General features: G+C 36.4%; 1 protein-coding gene across 2 annotated transcripts in view; it reads left to right on the forward strand.

The window, feature by feature from the left end:
- LOC103134251 (glypican-6-like) overlaps positions 1–18,736 on the forward strand; it is a 98,235-nt gene that overhangs the window by 12,653 nt on the left and 66,846 nt on the right. For both annotated transcript variants that reach the window (XM_016668608.1, XM_007546413.2), the window contains exon 2: positions 16,309–16,467. In XM_016668608.1, the coding sequence (XP_016524094.1) occupies positions 16,309–16,467 (159 nt within the window). The remainder of the gene's footprint in view (positions 1–16,308; positions 16,468–18,736) is intronic.

Below are 18,736 nucleotides of genomic sequence, written 5' to 3' on the forward strand. Positions count from 1 at the left end.
CTTAGCAAAACGACATGCAGAGTGGCTCCCCTTCTCACCTCTCATCTCTGTGGGGCAGGGGCGCTGGGGGTTCTTCTCGGCGTGCTCCCCACATAGATCAAATATCCACATTGGACTTCACAAGCATCCGCTTGGCTTTTCATTGCATACAACTCATCAAAGGCCAGACATAGAGCTAGATATGCTAATTTTGTTGTGCTTGTCACTCCAAAATGCGGCGCACATGGCGGTGGGGAATTCTGTACATTAATCATAATGGTAATTATATCGGGACACCTTTCACAAGGGCAAATAAAGCATGCAAATATTTTATCACTATTACTCTCAATGTCAAATGCACTATATGTGGTGCTTGTATATTTATGTTCCTGTCGATAGTAAATTGAGGGTTTAGCATATTTCTTTTACCTGCCACAGTCCCTGATTTAGGCCTTTTGGGTTCCTATTTTAATAAGCATTTTTAAAATGCCAGAGTTTGATAAAATTCATGTTTCCATTTTCCCAAAGCACCCGCTCAAAGTCAAATTTTAACCTTTTAGTACCGTGTGGATGACAAACATATGATGTGAATTCTCATTAACTTACAAGAAAACAGGTTTACTTTTAATTGAAAAACTAGTTGTGTAATATCTAAGGAGATAATTAAAAACTAAAAATACTTAAATTGATTCTTCTATATGCAGACTCTTTATTTCTTAAATGAACTTTAGAGACACCTCTAGAAGGTTCATGTTTAAAACCATAAACATGAAACAAAGTTTTCTTTTTTGTTTTTCATTTTCGCTTAAATGTGTCTTGACATTTCTTGATGATAACCAACAACATAGTGGTATATAATTATGAAGTATATTACATTTTTCTATTTCAAATCTGAAAAGTATGTTGTGCATCTATACAACACCCCTATCACACCACTTATATAATCTTGTTTGACCAGCTGCTTTCTGAGGTGACCTAATCAGCCTACCTGTTTTAATTTTAACCTCAGTACAAGGCTAGCTGTTACGCAAAAGCTCCAGAAGTGAAAATATAAAAAATAAATAAATGTCACAGAGACCAGGGAGCACACCAGCGATAAAATGGTGCAGAAGTTTAAGTCAGTTTAATGTTTTTAAAACAATATCCCAAGCTTTGGAGAGAGTGTGGCTCAGCTGCAAGCCTATCAAACGCAGGTCTTCACCTAAACTGACAGGCCAGGTAAGAGGAGCATCAACAACAGAAGCAGCTGAGAGATTTAATTAACTATTGAAGAGCTTCACAGGTCCACATCTCAGGCACCTGTTAAGAGGCTACAAAAATGGTACGAGTTGTGCAAAGATTCACCTTCCATTTCCAAAATCACCATAAACGCATAGATAGAGCTGCAAGGCAATTGATTAGATTAAGTCTTATTTCTGTGTTAGCTAAGCCTTTTCAGCTATTTTGCAATCAAGAATGGGCTAAAAAAAGATTCTCTAGATGTGCAAAGTTGGTGGAGACTTTCTGAAGGCTGTAATTGCAGTGGCTGAACACAAATTCACGAGCACTTGACATGTTTTTCTTTAAAAAAAAATGCAAAACCATGCATCATTTTTTTCTTCCGCTTCACAGTTGTGTGCTACTTTGTGTCAGTACTCTACCACGTAAAACTCGGATAAAACACATTGAACTTTATGATCGAAACTTGACAAAATAAAAAAAAAAGAGATGTCCAAAAGTTATGAATACTTTTATATGCACCAGTTTACTTACTAGAAAAACAGTGTCTTCAAATCTTCTTTAATATGTTCTCTGTGCTCTCAATATTTTTATGCATTTTTTTTTCTATGCTGGAACTGACACTTTTAAAATACCTCTGCATAAAAACACCCTATTGTTCAGTCAGCACTGTGTTTGTGCTGTTTTTACTGCATTTTTATCCTTGTAGCAATGGCATGTTGAGGTGGATTATTGTGATATATGTTCATAGATGAAAATAATGGTACATTTGCTAGGAGCATATAGCTATTCCAAAAATCTTTATTCTTGTCTCTTTTTTTTTCTCTTTATGCAGAATCTCTGGAGAATAAAAAAAAATACTGTCACACCATTGTACTTTGCTTCTTTTATTGTAGACGTTTTCATATCGGTGAGACTCTCTTTCCTCTTGAATATGTCCTCATTCACCCAAGGACATCTACCCATTGAAATGTTCTCCTCCCACTTATATAAAACATGAACAGGATTTTCATTATGAATTCTGACATGCCTCAAAATGTGATAAGAATACATGCATTTAATTTTGATTGAGCCAAGTGCTAATTTGAAGGAGGAACTTGGCTATTCGGGAAGGAAAACCCTCTGGAGACATTAGTCAATGTGGGGAATAGATACTGTTAAGACTAGAGGCATAGACTTAAGCGCTGCAGCCTACATCTATTGTTTGTGTTAGCACAATAATAAAGCAAAAAAAAAAAAATACTGTATATATATATATATTGTTGCACAGTTTATCTTTGGACTTATAAATGTGAAAATACTGTATTACATAGATGTTAAATACTTGAATGAACAAAAAATCTTTCATGCATTGTATCAATAGGTAAATGCACAATTGTGTCACTCATCAGTCTTCATACCAGTCCATCTTAATCTGTTGTTGTGACAAATGCAATTTCTGAGAACTAAAATAAATAGATGGAAGAACAACACCGAGAATACTTAGTCTAGCTTTCCTGCTGTAAAGAAATCATTAATTATTAATGCTAAGAGGAGAGGCAATGCCCCAGAACTGTGTGCGAGAACCGTTGCTGCAAAAAGCAGTTTTGCTATCTTAAACAGAAACATTGTCATTTTTAATCATGTATTAAGGACTAAAATAGTTAGCATTACAAAATCAACATATTGTCTTGTGATTTTCAGAAGGCTGCCAACAACTAGCAACATATTGCTGCATGTTTTATGACAGATGGTGTCGGTCAAAAGGATAACATGGAACAACTTTGTTCCCTGCTGAAAGACTTTTTCTCTCATTCTGCCTCATTCTAAATCAAAGGTAGACAAGTCTGAACTTAGAGTGGATGTAGTTTACTATTAAATAACTTCGTATGTCTTTGTACTTCATCTGACTTCATTTTTAAACTTCTCCCAGATACTGGAAGAAGCTACCTTTGATTCTTCATCCCCTACTAACAGCATCCATGCTAAGGAGTGTTGTGATCAACGCACCCTGGTCGCTTTTGGTGTGGTGCTGTCACCAGTCAGGTCTCAGTAAGCAGTTATGGTGCATTTCTACCCTCAAGTCCCTGGAATTCAAACACTATTAACCCTTTTAAAGGGTGTATTATGTAAAATCAACTTTTTTGAACTTTATGTCATAATGTTTTTCCCTAATCAGCAACATACCTGGAGTGTTGCTTTAATTATTTCATCCATGTTTGAGAAATGCTTGAGTCTCCATGGCAGCCATTCAAGGGCACCTAAATGCTTGCTCTACCACAACAAGCGTTTAGACGCTTATTTCCACAAAGCTCCTCCTTGGAGCTGCAGTTCCCATCAGAGCTTCTGCCTCACAGAGCTCCGCTACCCGGTGACTTGATTTAGACTTGAATTCATGTTGGTGTTTTTTCACCTCTAAGGAAATAACATAGCTCAGATGAAAAACAGATTATTTTATTTTTTTCTTTTAGCAAAAAGTTACCTTGGAGAAGCATCTATGTCTCAATCACTAGAGATTAGCTAGGGACCCACTTCATATTTGCACAATTTGTGTTAATTTGACTTTTTCCCTGTAAAACCCTAGTTTTGATTCTTGCTTTCTGCTGAATGAATGCTTCATTACATTTGCGTCAATGCAACAATTCGTACCTTATAGCAATTGATCAAATTTCCATGAGAAAAGAAAATGCTTTGAATGCTATTTAATGCCTGGGACTGGCACGCCATTGAAAGTCATTCTTTTGTGTTATTTCATTTTAAATGTGGCGTTCTTGTCGTGTTGATTATCCATCAGTTAATGGGATTGTACCAGCAAACCCCAGAGAAAAGGCGATGACACTGACACAGTGTATACACTCTGCATTCAAATTACTGCTGTGAATGACTTGGATGTTTAACTGAATGTGGAATTAGTTTACATCAGCATTCAGCTAATAGCCTCAGAATTACAATATGTTCCGTGTGCCTACTTTGAAATGTGCTTGTTTCTGCTTTCGTTGTAAATAACTGGGACCTTTAGCTCTAAATTTCATTTGGTTTTAATACCACGGGGAAACAAGCGAGTTGTAGTCTGTCTAGGCTCAGATCTAATGAGCCCTATATTATTTCCACATGACATGATCATAATGCCAGAAAAGATGTTGCATCTTCATTTATTTGTGCAGAATTCGCCAACATGCTTTTAAACTAAATTCATTAAATATTCTCTCCATGCCTTTGAACACTCCCTCACAGATAGTCTATTGATCCTAACCCCTTGAGCCATAGCAGGCGGGTATTAATTTGCTTGTAACAGCATATTTTCCCGTGTTTGTTTGTGTATTCAGTGTGTTTGATTCAGAGCTTTCAGCAACTATAGTCGAATGACTAAATTAATTTTAAATTTTTTAACTGCATATTTATGAGAAAAAAAATATCATCAGGCAATTGTGTGACCTAAAAGGAAAATATTGCAGCAATAATAAAAGATGTATTTTAGGTTTAGTTATTCTGTGATTTTTTTTATTTATTTTTTTTACTTCTTGTCAGTTTGCAGTTTTAATGTTTCCTTGACCTGTCTATTCAATTTGCATCTTATTTCAGCCCAGTTCCCTCATATTTCCTGTTCTTAAGTTTACTCTTGCAAAATTGCAAATGTGTTTCTTGTTTTTTTAGATATTTTTGGCACTTTATTGAACAGTAAATTGACAGGAAATGGGGTGGAGAGAAACGTGTAAGACATGAGGCGAAAATCATGAAACGGGGAATTGAAACGAGGGCAATCACGTCGAGGACGATAGCCTCTGCACATGGTGCGCATTGAGCCGCTCAGCGCCCCTACATGTGGTTCTTTTAGAATGAAGGAGTGCCCATGTTTCCTCCACCACTGAATGATGTAGTTGAAAGAAGCTTAAAGACTCAAAACTGTCATCCAGTCTGATTAAGTGTGTTTGGCTTATACCTGCATTTGAAAACTGTTTTGGCTTCAAGCACTGTTTTACTTCCCTTTGACTTGACTTTGACTTCCCAGTTAAAAGTAAGAAAAAAAAATCTAAATTCAGTGTCTCAGAAAATTAATACACCATATTAAACCAATCAAAAATGGATGTTTTAAGCACAAATGTCAGGCTTCTAAAAAGTATGTACATTTCTATGCACCCAATACTTAGTTGGGCCTCCTCTTGCATGAATTACTGCATCAATGTGCCGTGGCATAGAGGCAGCAGCCGGTGGCATTTTATAGGTGTATTGGAAGCGCAGATTGCTTTGATAGATGCCTCCAGGTCATTTTCTTGTTGGGTCTGGTGTCTCTCATCTTCCCTTCACCTTTTCTCCTTAGCCCAGGTAAGACACCTGTGATGTCTCTGATTCAGGGTGACTTCTTGGAAAGGTCATTATAAAGCCCTGCTCTCAGTCCCATAGAAAGTTTGTTAGTAGAGCTGAAAAGATGTCTGTGAAATCAGATATTTACATACAGTGAATAAAAAGACATGAAGACATTTTTTTCCTCACTGTTTGAAGGTATATCGGACCAAGTTTTCTTGTTTTAATTTAGTTAGAATTACCAAAATAATTTCTATTTGTTAAAAACAAGAGAATTTGGTGAGAAGATTTTTTTTTTCTTTTTAATATTTTTTTCTATTTTTTTTGTATCATTCATCAAATTGAAAAGTTTACATACATTTGGTTAAGTATCAGGGATAACCGTCTTTTAAAATATATAACTTGGGTCAAACTTTTTGAGTTTCCTTCCAGAAACTTCTGTAGGTCAAGTGTCACATTTGAGTTAATTAGAGTCACACCTGTGAATGTCATACCTGAAACCACATACCACATTTCTCTCTTGTTTGACACGATGGGAAGAGCAAAAGAAACCAGCCAAGATATGAGGAAGAGAGTTGTGGCACTGCACAAGTCTGGCTCATCAGCAGCAGAAAGGTTGCTTGCAGCTATTCACTTAGCAACCAGAGGCTTCCTGTAAAAATGTAATGGGTGAGAGATATCACCTCCTGACTGGAAATATTTGAAAGAAATACTGAGCCATATATTGAATTCAGAACATAGAAGTAAAACAAAAACAACTAAATCCAAAGCTTTATATCCTTGCAAATTGATCTTGGAAAGAAGAGGAAAGCTGGACTCATACCCCCAACATTGATCTCAGAAGGGATGAGAGTGGCTTCAACTGTGACTCCATAAAAGGCTTGTCAGGGAGGACCAAGGGACACAGCAGATGGCAGAGACCATATGCTGCGAGTCTCTTCGGCCACGCACTCTGAGGAATACTTCAGAGAGGTGGCCTACCTTTGCTAGTTTATGCACAGGACACTTTGAATCAACTTGAGTCACAAGATTATTTACACAGCACACCCCTGTCACAATGTCATGAGGTCCACATAAATATCTCTTTAATTTTACACAGCAAAGAACTTCCAAAACAAACCCAGGTGTGGAGAACGTGTGCCTGATGACGCTTATGAGGCAGCTTGGGTTAGCACCTTGAGAGATGTCATGAAAAATTAACATTTTGATTCTGTAATCAACAAAAACAAATATTGGTACTGCTTCCTTTAAATGTTAAACAAAATGCAGTTGAAACATCTGCGATCAAATCATATTCAGGAGGATTTCTGAATGTCCTACCTTTTCACTGTAGATACATCAGGAAGATAAGAATAGCAAAGCACATGTTATAAAAGGTTTCTATGACGAGGGACTTTGTCTTACCACATACAGGTGAATACTAAGAGGCACTACGTTAAAATGACCGTCCACCTAATCCTTATTATGGAGAATTCCCAGTGCAGTTCAAAGTCCTTCTTAAAGAACCACTCTGCATACTATTTAATTTATTTTCTCCAATGAATTCACAAAGCAGATTGCACTAAATACATGCAAAAGTTCAGCAAACAGGAGTTTGCTCCTGTTTTTCATCAGGTCACAGTAGTTCTTGCTCCAGCTCCAAACAGAGAATAGATCTAAGACACACAAAAAAACGTACATTTTTCAACAATATTTAGATAACTCCAGGTTCTGATATGATGAGAAAAGTCTCAAAAAGTTAAAAATGAACCAGATTTTGTAGTCTAATTACACCACTTTAATTTGACTTTATAAATAGAAAATATTCTTCTTTAGATCCTACCACGGCCACCTCCAAGCAGTAAGGCAAGCTCTAAGACAGTTCTCTAAGACTCCAGTACTAAGGGATTGGTGTCCATCAACATTTTATTTTTTTAATTTATGATTCTTATTTTCCTTTGTTACATAATGCAGAACAAACATGCATAGTAAAAGAAAAACAGAACATCTTATTAAAATCTTAATTTGTTTAGTTCCTGTAAAGGTCTCTAAACAATGTCCATTTTTCCCTCAGTTCTTCAGCTACTGTTTGTTGTTGTCAATGTAAATTTCTCCATGTTCTGAATTTCCTCCACTACGTCTGTCCAATTGTTTAAAGCGGGAACCCACCTATTAAACTCGGGGAAAACAAAATGTTTTACTTTAATCAATTTTTTGGGATTGTGGAGTCCCTTGGTAAGAACCTCCAGAAAGATCAATTTCCCTAATATTCCAGACTGACAAGGTGTTACATACTTGCTGGTGATTATTATTCTTATCTATTTCTTTTTCTTCCGTCTTCTTTTTTTTTTTAGTCGAATTTGACCAACTTGATATAGTGACAGAAGTATCTCCTGTCACCTGATAGTAGTGTGTGTGTTTGTGGATTGAGGGAGATAAATTTACATATTTAGGTATTATGCACATTTTTTGATGCACCTGTTTCTGTCTGCTACCACATCATGGTAATTTTGACTTGATCCATTTCATGTATTTCGCATATGTGTAGACATGTCTGTATAATTGGGTGTGTTCTAGCCCAATTTTGTTTGTATGTTAATGGTTAACTATATCACTATTATACTGCCTTTACCCTAACCCTCAAGTTAAAGTATAAATACATTTTGAAAAAAAAAAAAAAAGGTTGGGGGGGCCCACCTGACCCCTTTTCCACGTGATGGCTTTCTTGGTCACTGCCAAGAAAATTTTAACCAAAGATTGGTCTTTACTTGGAATGTTGCTTTCTAATAAATAACCCAAATATAAAACTGCACCTCTTTTTGGGTAGCTCATATCCTAGGATTTCCTTCAATCATTTACAAACAAAAGCCCATTTCAGCTTTGTACATTGCCAAAAAACTTGTGAATGATCTACATCTTTCTCATAAAGTAACAGCACTAGTCTATGGTAAATCAAAGCAATTATATTTTTCTTTTGTAACTTATGTAAATTAGTAAATATAAATAGAAATGTGTATGACGATTCATGCATGGGGAGCTACTCCCTTTTTCTTGATATGTATTTATGCATATCTGGTGAATAGCAAGTAATTCTACCCAGCTAAATTCATTTATGTAGTGTCGTTTTAACCTTTACCACTTAACATGACAACCAGATCCAATTTAGAGCACTGAAAGAAAGCCAACTCTTTTAAATCTTCTTTTAGGGTTCCCTTTGCATTGGTAATAAGCTGGCTGACGTCAGTTGAACTGTTTAAGATGTAAAAGTGACAGGACGTGATCACAGAGTTTTATGACATTTTGCATTGGTTTTAATGAATGCCTGAGAGCATGAATACCCGTGTTTCATTAAAATTAAAATAATAAATACATTTTTATAGCTTTGCTCCATTGTAGGAAAAGGGGTAAAACATTAGTATGCATTAAATCTGCTGCTGCTTTGGTATTAATATGTTAATAGAAGTAGGATCTGCTCCTCAGTATGAATGTTAAACACATTGATCAGAGCAAAGGGAAGCATTGCTCTGCTCTGTTAGTCATGGACAAATAGACAATGAATGTTGGGCCTATTGTTTCAGCCTTACTGTCCTTTTGATATTGAATGACTTGCCAAAGGCCAGCTTTGAGATGAGACCATTAGTTGGAACTCCCTTCAGCTACTATTCTTGGTTTTGCTAAGAAATGTAGACAATTTATCTGGGAAAACATTTTGTTTTGATAATGGTGTTTGAAAACCCCTTCCAGCCTCCTTGGATTGTCATGTTTCTTCTCCCCCACGCCCCATCTTTGAATGAAAAGACATAAATTAAAGAAACACAAAGGTTTAAAGCTATGCCATGCCATAACTTCATCACTGGGTGACTAATAAAATCTACTTTCATAACAAAAATATTAAGGTAGTTTCTCTAGTAGTGTGCAGGATCGTGTTCTTCCTTATAAAGGACTAAAATAAATTCAAATATGCGTTCTGATGAGGTTAACCAATCTGTATGTGTTTAACCTGGTGAAATGTGTTACTGAAATAAACTTGTATTCAAGGTTATTAAGTCAGTTTTTAGATCTCAATGGGGAATTATGAAAATTACAGAATTATTGACTGGAGATCGACTACAACATCTCTGGCTCCTGCATTTCGGCTAGTTTCTCCAGTTGCAGACACTATTGAGGCTAGTTTCTCCAGTTGCAGACACTATTGAGGAACCCATCTGTCAAATTAAAGAGGAAAGCTCTAATATTGATTTCACTGAATACAAGTAGGAGGACAAAATCAGCAGGAAAGAGAGTGACGGCAGGCTTTTGGCTAAGACTGTTCATGCTTTTTTTGGGGGGGGTGGGGTCCACATATCCCGTGATTTCCCCCATGTCCTTAGACTTTGTAAGATTGTTATTGCCATGGATTCTGAAATATGTAATGCAGTTTGACAACTTGCTGTCAACGCCCCTGAAAGGCTGCCACAGTTTGCGTGACGAGAAGAGTCACACGATTACTTTTAAGATATTAAAACCAACTCATAGTGAAAGCTGTAGACAAACCACAATATATTTACTCAGGGTGGGATGAAAAACTGCAAACAGATGAAACAGCGGTTCCATTAAATCACGGCTAAAACCCGCCTCTTCAGAGTTGCCTTTGATCAGCAGTAATTGGAACATTGATCAACATATTTGATGGTGGCATTTGACAAAATGCAATGTTTATTGTTTGTTTCACAGCTGGCGACTGCGTGATGTTTTAAGATGTAAAGCACATTGACCTGCCTTGTTTCTGAAACGCACTACACAAATAGACTTGACTCAACGGGTCACCTCTTTTAAGTATCAATGTGGGCACACACAGTTACTCTTAAGTTTAAGTTTATTTCAAATTTGATACAAACTGTGCAGGTCTCATTCTCAACTTGCTGCTGCTTTTAACTCAACTCAAAGCAGATCAATTCTCTCATTGTAAAACAAGCTGATATGAACAAGTGTTGAGCTGAGTGCACTGCTCATTGTAACCTTTGTAAAAGCTGCTTTGGGCTTTTTTTTTAGTATTGAAGCCTATTAACTGAATGAGTTAAGCTGGTTTGGAAGGCTAAAAGTAATAACTTGGAGAAAAAAAAAATAGCGTATTGGTTCTACTTGGGCAAAGGAAATTGCCTTTAAAACTGTAGATCAGGGGTCCCCAAACTACGGCCCGCGGGCCGGATCCGGCCCGCCTCCTCATTTGGTCCGGCACCCTGAACAATACCAGAGAGCATTCAGTGTTTTTTTTCATATATATATGTGGATTTTTCTTCAACCACCAGGGGGGCTCTTGAGCAGATATGGAACTTAGTTTCCCTCAATGAAATATATACTAGTCAGTACCAGTCACCGTTTCGCTCACGGTTTTTTTTCCATTTGCATTCTGGGTAAAAATCTATCTACAAACGCGAATATGTCGTCAGCAGTAATCCAGCCCCCCAACAAAAGTTTTCTAAGGTTTCTTTCTCGAAAAACTAAGACCGGCCCCCGACCAGAAAAGGAAACAGTTATGTGGCCCTCGCAGGAAAAAGTTTGGGGACCCCTGCTGTAGATGACATCGATGCAAATATTTGTATTCAGTTAGCTCTGTGAACCACACAGCCCGTTACCAATATGTGTTCTGTGCTTCAGTAGATGGATTATCTTCGAGGCCACAGTGCTGTTTTAACCTTGTCTGGAAGGTCAGGGCACTTTGCTGAGTGCTGAAGTCCCTTGAAAGCTTCTTCCCATATGTTGAGGTACGACAGGCTTATTTTTAAGTAATGTTTTGCTCTGTTGAGACTGCTGGAGCACACAGAGTTGTTGTCAGTGTAGACTTTTCTTTTTTTTCTTCTTCTGTTTTTTAACTCTTCCTCACATTCCCTTGAAGAGACCATATTCAACAGAAAGGGTGCACTGGTGAGATCTGTCCTTGCTCCTTTCGACAACAAAATCCTTTATTTCATTTGAGTGCTTATTAATACAATTTAAAGTATTTTTATTGGGATAAACTTGTCAAGTGCTTGTTGTGTAGAATAAATCTCATCAGCGGTTGTGTATAGCAACAGATGGAGGAGGAGCATTGAGATGATACTCTATAAGGTTAGAAGAAAGCATAAGAGAGAGCCTGGCTGTGCATGATGCAGAGAAATGGTGTAGAAACAAATAGCCCAATATTGCTCTCTCTGTTTGCTCCAACTTTATGAAATATCTTCTGCAAAAACTAAATAGGTTACACTTATGAGGAAATTTAATTTGCTTTGTTTAACAGTACCAATAAGTCAACATTTACATCATACATTGCCTGTGCAACAGCCATCTAATGCAAACTACATTTTCCAGGATTAACTTTCAGAAAGAACAAGCACAATGCTCTGAGTCAATTTAAATCTTATTGAACCTAAAAAAAAAATAACATTTGAAAAAGGGAACATAAGCAGAGCTGCATAACATAAAAAGAAATTGCCTAAAGGTTATTGAAAGCTACACTCTTCTTTATCTGCAGCAGCAGGTATTTGAGATGATTTTATGTCCCTTTTTTTTTTTTTTTTTCGCTGAAATCACCCAGCTATTCTAACTGGGTCATCCTTAAGAACAGCTGTCTGTACTAATTTCCTTCTTCAACCTCACACGAGCCACCAATGAACCTCCACCAAACCCTACATCTGTCTCATCCAGTGACAGTCACTGTCTGATCTTGATGCTTTTACCTTATCAGTCATATTAAGTGTTTTTAGTGTTATATGTTACTTTGCATTGAGCTTATCTCTGAGTATCTGACGCCTTGTATCTTTGGGCCCTGCAGCTATGTTAGGGTGAAATCTGGAGGTATGTCCCTCCTCATGAAATATTTAATTCCTTTTTTAACTTTAGGAGGTTTTACCAGAAATAATAATAAAAAATAAAAAAGCTGAAATTGTACTATGAGTCTAAAGATGATCTTTAAAAGCAATTACATCCTGTGGGCCTGTTCACTAGATTATACGGTGTGTTCATTTTTTTTTTTTTTTTTTTTTTTTTTTGTCTCACATAACTGATGATAATCGATTGGTACAGATTCAGGGAGATGTGTATAAAACAATTGCATCTGCAGAGAAAGAAAATCAGCATTTGAATGCAGCTTGTTAACAAAGGGAAACATGAAGTGTTCTAGAAAGTTCTGGTAGATGAACGCAATGGCTATGAATTTCAGTAAACCAGACACCTGAGGAATGTGACATTTGCAGTACATGTCTAGTATTCTTCTGGGCTGCATAGTGGCGGTAGAGCTGTTGCCTTGCAGCAAGAAGGTTCTGGGTTCTATTCCCGGCCCTGGTCTTTCTGCATGGAGTTTGCATGTTCTATCTGTGCATGCGTGGGTTCTCTCCGGGTACTCCGGTTTCCTTCCACAGTCCAAAAACATGACTGTCAGGTTAATTGGCCTCTCCAAATTGTCCCTAGGTGTGAGTGTGTGTGTGCGCATGGTTGTTTGTCCTGTTTGTCTCTGTGTTGCCCTGCGACAGACTGGCGACCTGTCCATTGTGAACCCCGCCTCTCGCCCGAAACATTAGCTGGAGATGGGCACCAGCAACCCTCCCGACCCCACTAAGGGACAAGGGTGTAAAGAAAATGGATGGATGTCTAGTATTCCTCTGTGTGCGATGGCTCTTGATCCACAGACTCCAGCCTTCGCTCACTCCTGGTGAAGCTCTACCAAATTCTTGAATGGATTTTGAGGGAACAATTCTCTCAAATCTGTTGTTCTGCCTGTTGCTGGCACATTTTTTCCTACCACACTTCTTTTATCCACTCACTTTTTCTGTTTATATCCTTGGATACAGAGCGCTGTGAACAACCAATTTCTTAGCAATGACCTTTTGTGGCTCGCCGCTTGTGAAGGATGTCAATGGTTGTCTTCTGGACGTCTGTCAAGTCAGCAGTCTTCCCCGTGATTCTGTATCCTACTGACCCAGAGAGAGAGACTGTTTAAAGGGTCAGGAAACCTTTGCAGGTGTTTGGCGTTAATTAGCTGATTAGGATGTGACACCACAAGTTTCCATCAATGACCTTTTCCACAGTATTCTAATTTTCTGAGACACTGAATTGTGGGTTTTCATTATCTGTAAGCCATAATCAAAATCAAAATTACAAGAAACAACGGCTTGGAATATATCACCTCAAGTATGATGAATCTGCTGTAGGTTTTAGATGCATCCCTGCTCCAACACAACTGCATCAAATGATTGAATTACCTCTTAAAGATCTAGTATCGTGTCATTCTTTTGCTTCAACTGTGTTGGAGCAGGGATGCATCTAAATCCTTTAGGCCATTAAATCTTGACGACTGGGTTTGAAGACTCCTGCACTACACAGTAGTTTTGAATAGAAGCAAAGTCAACACACTAATTTTCAACCAGACTTCAGCTGGTTCTTTTGGGTCAAACACATTGAGAAGAACTGTAAATAATTAATGTGGCTAAACCTTCTTAGCAATTGTTTTGAGAGAAAAGGTATTGGTTTTATGCAAGCTGTGAACACAAGCAGACAAAGAAGTCATCAAAGGTAAAAAGTTCTATATTAGAAGGCATTTTCTTTCCTGTCAAACATAATGTTCACGTACCATTATTTCCCACTTTTATCTGACTTTTTTATTTATTTTTTTTTTTGCTGGGATATTTGTATTAGTCAAAGCATGAGCTAAGATATATCTCCATCTGTTACACTTTGAAACACTTACCACTGTTTCACAATCTCGGGGCAAAAATTGATCTGAACAGACACGTTTTTTCGTGGGAATCCATCTTCCTTACCTCTGTTCCACAAAGATGTCTCAGTTTTCCTGCATAAAATATAATTTTTGTACCAAAAGGGCTCGCTCTTTACTCTTTCTGTTGACAATAAGCAACAACTCGTAAAAAAGTACTTATTTTTTTAAAGGTAACAATCCAGTATATGTCTACAGTGATGCAGAGTCACATGGCTCAAGGATTGGCACAGATGGAACGTCATCATCCCTTTATGGCAGTTCTGCCTTTCTTTGTGAACCTGATTCAAAAGCCTCTTTTTTCAGAAAAAGTATACTGTAAAACTTCTACAAAAAGGCAAATTGTGATTTATTTATGTTTCATATTTTCAATATTTCAGGCTTTCTGTCTTAAATACGTTATATGCTCTTGGACTTATTATTTAGTGTTTGCTGTATTGAAAATGTATTTTCTGCTCATTATTCAGCCAAAAGCCGTCCTAAAAGAAGGCAGCAAGTTTTATATACTTATCATAAAGGTTATATATCATAAAGGCAGTCATACACAACCATAATAACTGACCAGCACTTTACTTTAAGTTTTCCGTGAAGATTCAGTATTATTTTACAGAGCATACAGTAGTCAGCTGAACTGCCAGGCATTAATTTTATGCAAATCCCTTTCGCCATCGAGTCTCACGCCTTTCCTCATTGCAGTGTTCACACATTTATTAACACAAACATCCCCCTCACATTGCCATATTACGGTTTGTAAATGAGGTTTCAAAAGAAAAAAAAAAATCTGTTATTTTGTTTTGGCTTCATGAATATTGAACATAAATTCTGCTTTGTGTAATACTCATTGCTAAAAATAGTGTGCCCTCAAGCACGTAGGTCTGCCTTAACTTTAGGCCCAACTTGTGTTGCAACACTGAGTTAGATTTCAGCAGCGAAAGGATTGCTCCACGGTGTGCCATCACATGATTTGTGATATGATGAAAATTAGAAGTATTTCTGTCACGATGATCATGAGATGGAGCCGAAAAGAGTGCATCCATCAGCTGATCTTGTTTAGCTGCACGCCGAGGTCACCGAGTCCGAGGCAGCACACGCCATTTCTAAAATCATCAAAAGTGAAGCCGGCTACAGTTTTAGGATGAATTTTGTCGGGCGGAGTTTGGATTATTTGTGTCTCCTCTTTTATTGGCCGCTGATGAAAATGAAATTATGAGGGTCATAAAGTTTTCCACGAGTACTTCCACGGTTACATCAATTATGTGCTATGGGAGGATATTTTAAAATAATATTTCATCTGTTTCACCAGAGGCAAAAGTTAATAATAAACACCAGCATTTCATTTCATTTAATTCTCTTATTCTCTTATTTCATTGCACAAATCAGTTTATTTCGCAAGAATAAAAGTCAGACTTCATTCACTGTCTCTGACTAAAAATGCATTTAATTTCTCCTTCCAATTACTGTCTCAATACTTGCTAAAAGAAAGTAAAAAGTTTGCGAAAACCCATACTCATTAGAGAAATTAGCAATTTTGTTTGTTGTACTTAAAGTTTATGAAAAAAATGAATCTCTAGATCACATTAAAATTCAAGTTTGAATGAACATCACAGACCATGTTGTGATTTGAAAAATATTTATAAAATTTCTTATTTGCTGTACTGTTTCAAGCACAGACCTTTTCCCTTAGTCAAAAAAAAGAAGAAAAGCCTTAAAGATATTGTAATTTGCATAGGCAACAGTCAGACCATAATTACTGAGCGTGTCTTATTAATTATGTACATTGAATTAAAGCAGATTTAATGAAATTCACTGGTGCTGTAAAGGCATCTGAAGGGCCATAAATAAAGGTCTTGTGGACCAGAGCCACTACTTTGCTCATTATAAAAGGACTGAATTATTTGCTTCATATTAAATTTACTCTAAAAACAAATTAGATTAAATACTGAACACCCCAGTTATCAGCAAAGGACATCCTCCTTTTTAATCCCAACTACTTTAAAGTAATCTGGGAACTTTAGACAGTATGTGTTTTTATTTCAACTTAGTCAAGTGTTATCTTTATTTATTTATTTTTTATCAATTCAGCAGTAATATAAAAATACTTCTGCTTTGTTTTCCTTTTGCAGGAGAAGATCTGCGTGTTTGCACCTATGAACACACCTGTTGTACCCAAGAAATGGAGGACCGATTTGGTCAGCAAAGCAAGCTGGACTTTGAAAATCTGCTTGATGAAACCAGTCACACGTTGAGAAGCACATTTGTCTCCAGACATAAAAGATTTGACGGTAGGTCTTTCATTCCCTAATGTTTTTCCTCATATTTATTTATTTATTAAATGTATTTTCTTTTGAAAATGATTTAAATACTCTGTCACCATATTGCTGTCGGCTGCAGGAAGCAAAAATCAAAGGATTTATACTGCTAGACTTAATTGTAAAGAGTTGTCTGAAGTTTTTTTTTCTTTTTTCTTCCGTTCGGAGGAGAGGAGTTGTGGAAATCTCATTAATATGCTTCTGTTTGGATTAAACAAACAGTTTCTTGTGCAACGAATTGACAACGTGCATAGTAACACAGAGACAAACTACGGTATTTAGGCTGCTTGGAGTTTGGTGCAGTGTCTGATTTTTGTCTCAAATATTATTTCACTCTTCAAATCACCATCTGTTTAATTAGTTTCTTTTAAATTGGAACATACTGAGTTTTAAATTAAAGCTCTTCATCTCTCAACATTTTAGCACTGTTTTTTTATTTCTCACAATAATTATTTTTTAGAAATATAATTTTGTTCTCCAATCATTAGACTGTGTTGATAGCCGCAGCTTATCATGCATTTACATAAGTGAAACTTCCTCTGACAAGTGAAACTTGTCAGAGGAAGTTACCTGTCAGCAGAAAGATTTCTTATTATTTTTATTTACATATCCTTTTAATTTTAATAAAAACCTTTGAAATATTAAAGCTAAAGAGCCCTTTAAATCTCATCTTTTATAATTTTAGAACGTTATCAGTATTATCACATGAGGGTAATAAAATGTATGATCATTAAATCTTGGTAATTATTACTGTGCAAGATTCCTATCAAACACCCTCAGCAGATGGTACACCTTGTGAATCTATGTAAAAAGGGTATAAAATATATTTATTCTTCACTTCAGCTGTCAAAAGTTAATCCAGCCTTTGATTTGAGACCATTTACTTTGTGGGAGGAAGAAATTGCATAGTGATAAATGTTATTAACAAAGTATGGAGGTTCTAACTTATTTTTTAAAGTTTAATCCAAATAATATAAGATCCTGTTTTGCATTTGGCATAAATATAGCTCATTCTACTCAGCCACTCTTTAAAAAGGAAGATACAAGAGAACATATTTAAGTAGGACAAATCTGCTTATTAATCTTTGTTCATCAAGAAATGGTTGCAATTCAATTTCATCACCCCTAAACATGCACATACCTGCAGTCAGAGCAATATTTAAAAAAAAATGAATACACCTAGAATTGCGACAAACAAGGCTGGATGATGACCCATATTTATCTTGGCATCATGTAGCATCATTGAGGATAATCAACAGATGTATTTTTTTTTTAATCACAAGCTCAAAGTTAAGAACTGCAGGAAAAAAAATCAATCTTGGTGCCAATCAGTTGTCAGGATAAACACCGAGACATATGACCAAATTAGTACAGAAGAGGTTTAGACTCCAGATCAAGCTTCTTTCCAGGCTATCTCATTTTCCAAAGATAAACCCCATAGATTTAGAAGAGAAAAGGGCAAAATAGAGAGCCCCGATTTCTGAATGTTGTAGAGATCATGTGCAGAGATCCCTGTGTCCTTGAACTTTGAAATGTTATAGAAGAAAAAGAAGGAGCAGTGTTGTCTTTTTTGGTGCAAAGCGTGAACTGCAGGAATGAAAATGGTTGTAGCACCGACAGTTTAGTTAAATTACAGTTATTTTAATATTGAGTATTTTCCCCAATTAATAAATACACTCAAATCAAATCAAAAACACAGCATGTTTGATAGTTTTATTAAGGAATAACTAACAAAGACTTCTATAATTGTCACACTGCAGTCAACCTCTGAAATAAAGAGTAATTATCTGGGGCTGTTTATAGTTCATTGGGATTTGCTGCAACAGTCTCCACAGCAGTGGGATGCTATAAAGAGAAATAGGAAAATCTGAAACCTCAGATTACAACCTAATATGTTAACAGTTTTGGGAAAATTTGTTTTACAGGTCTTACATTATATAATACCATATTAAAATATATTTTAGAATGAAACTGTTTCACAAGTACAGAAAAAAATCAAAAACATAAAATAAATAGTCTAGACTCCTAAAACTTCATACAAATTACTGATCTACACATTACATGTTTTACCTGTTTGCTACACTTCGTAAACTCATATCATCACCTTCCTAAAATAATGACCCAAGTCATTTTTTGCCAAAATTGACTGGCAAAAAATGACCCAAACCCATTATTTTAGAAAGGTAACAATATGTGATTCCTGAAAGCATAAATACATGATACTTAAATTATTCACTGAAAT

The sequence above is a fragment of the Poecilia formosa genome, unplaced genomic scaffold (assembly GCF_000485575.1).
Source record: "Poecilia formosa unplaced genomic scaffold, Poecilia_formosa-5.1.2 Scaffold16, whole genome shotgun sequence".
NCBI lineage: Eukaryota > Metazoa > Chordata > Actinopteri > Cyprinodontiformes > Poeciliidae > Poecilia > Poecilia formosa.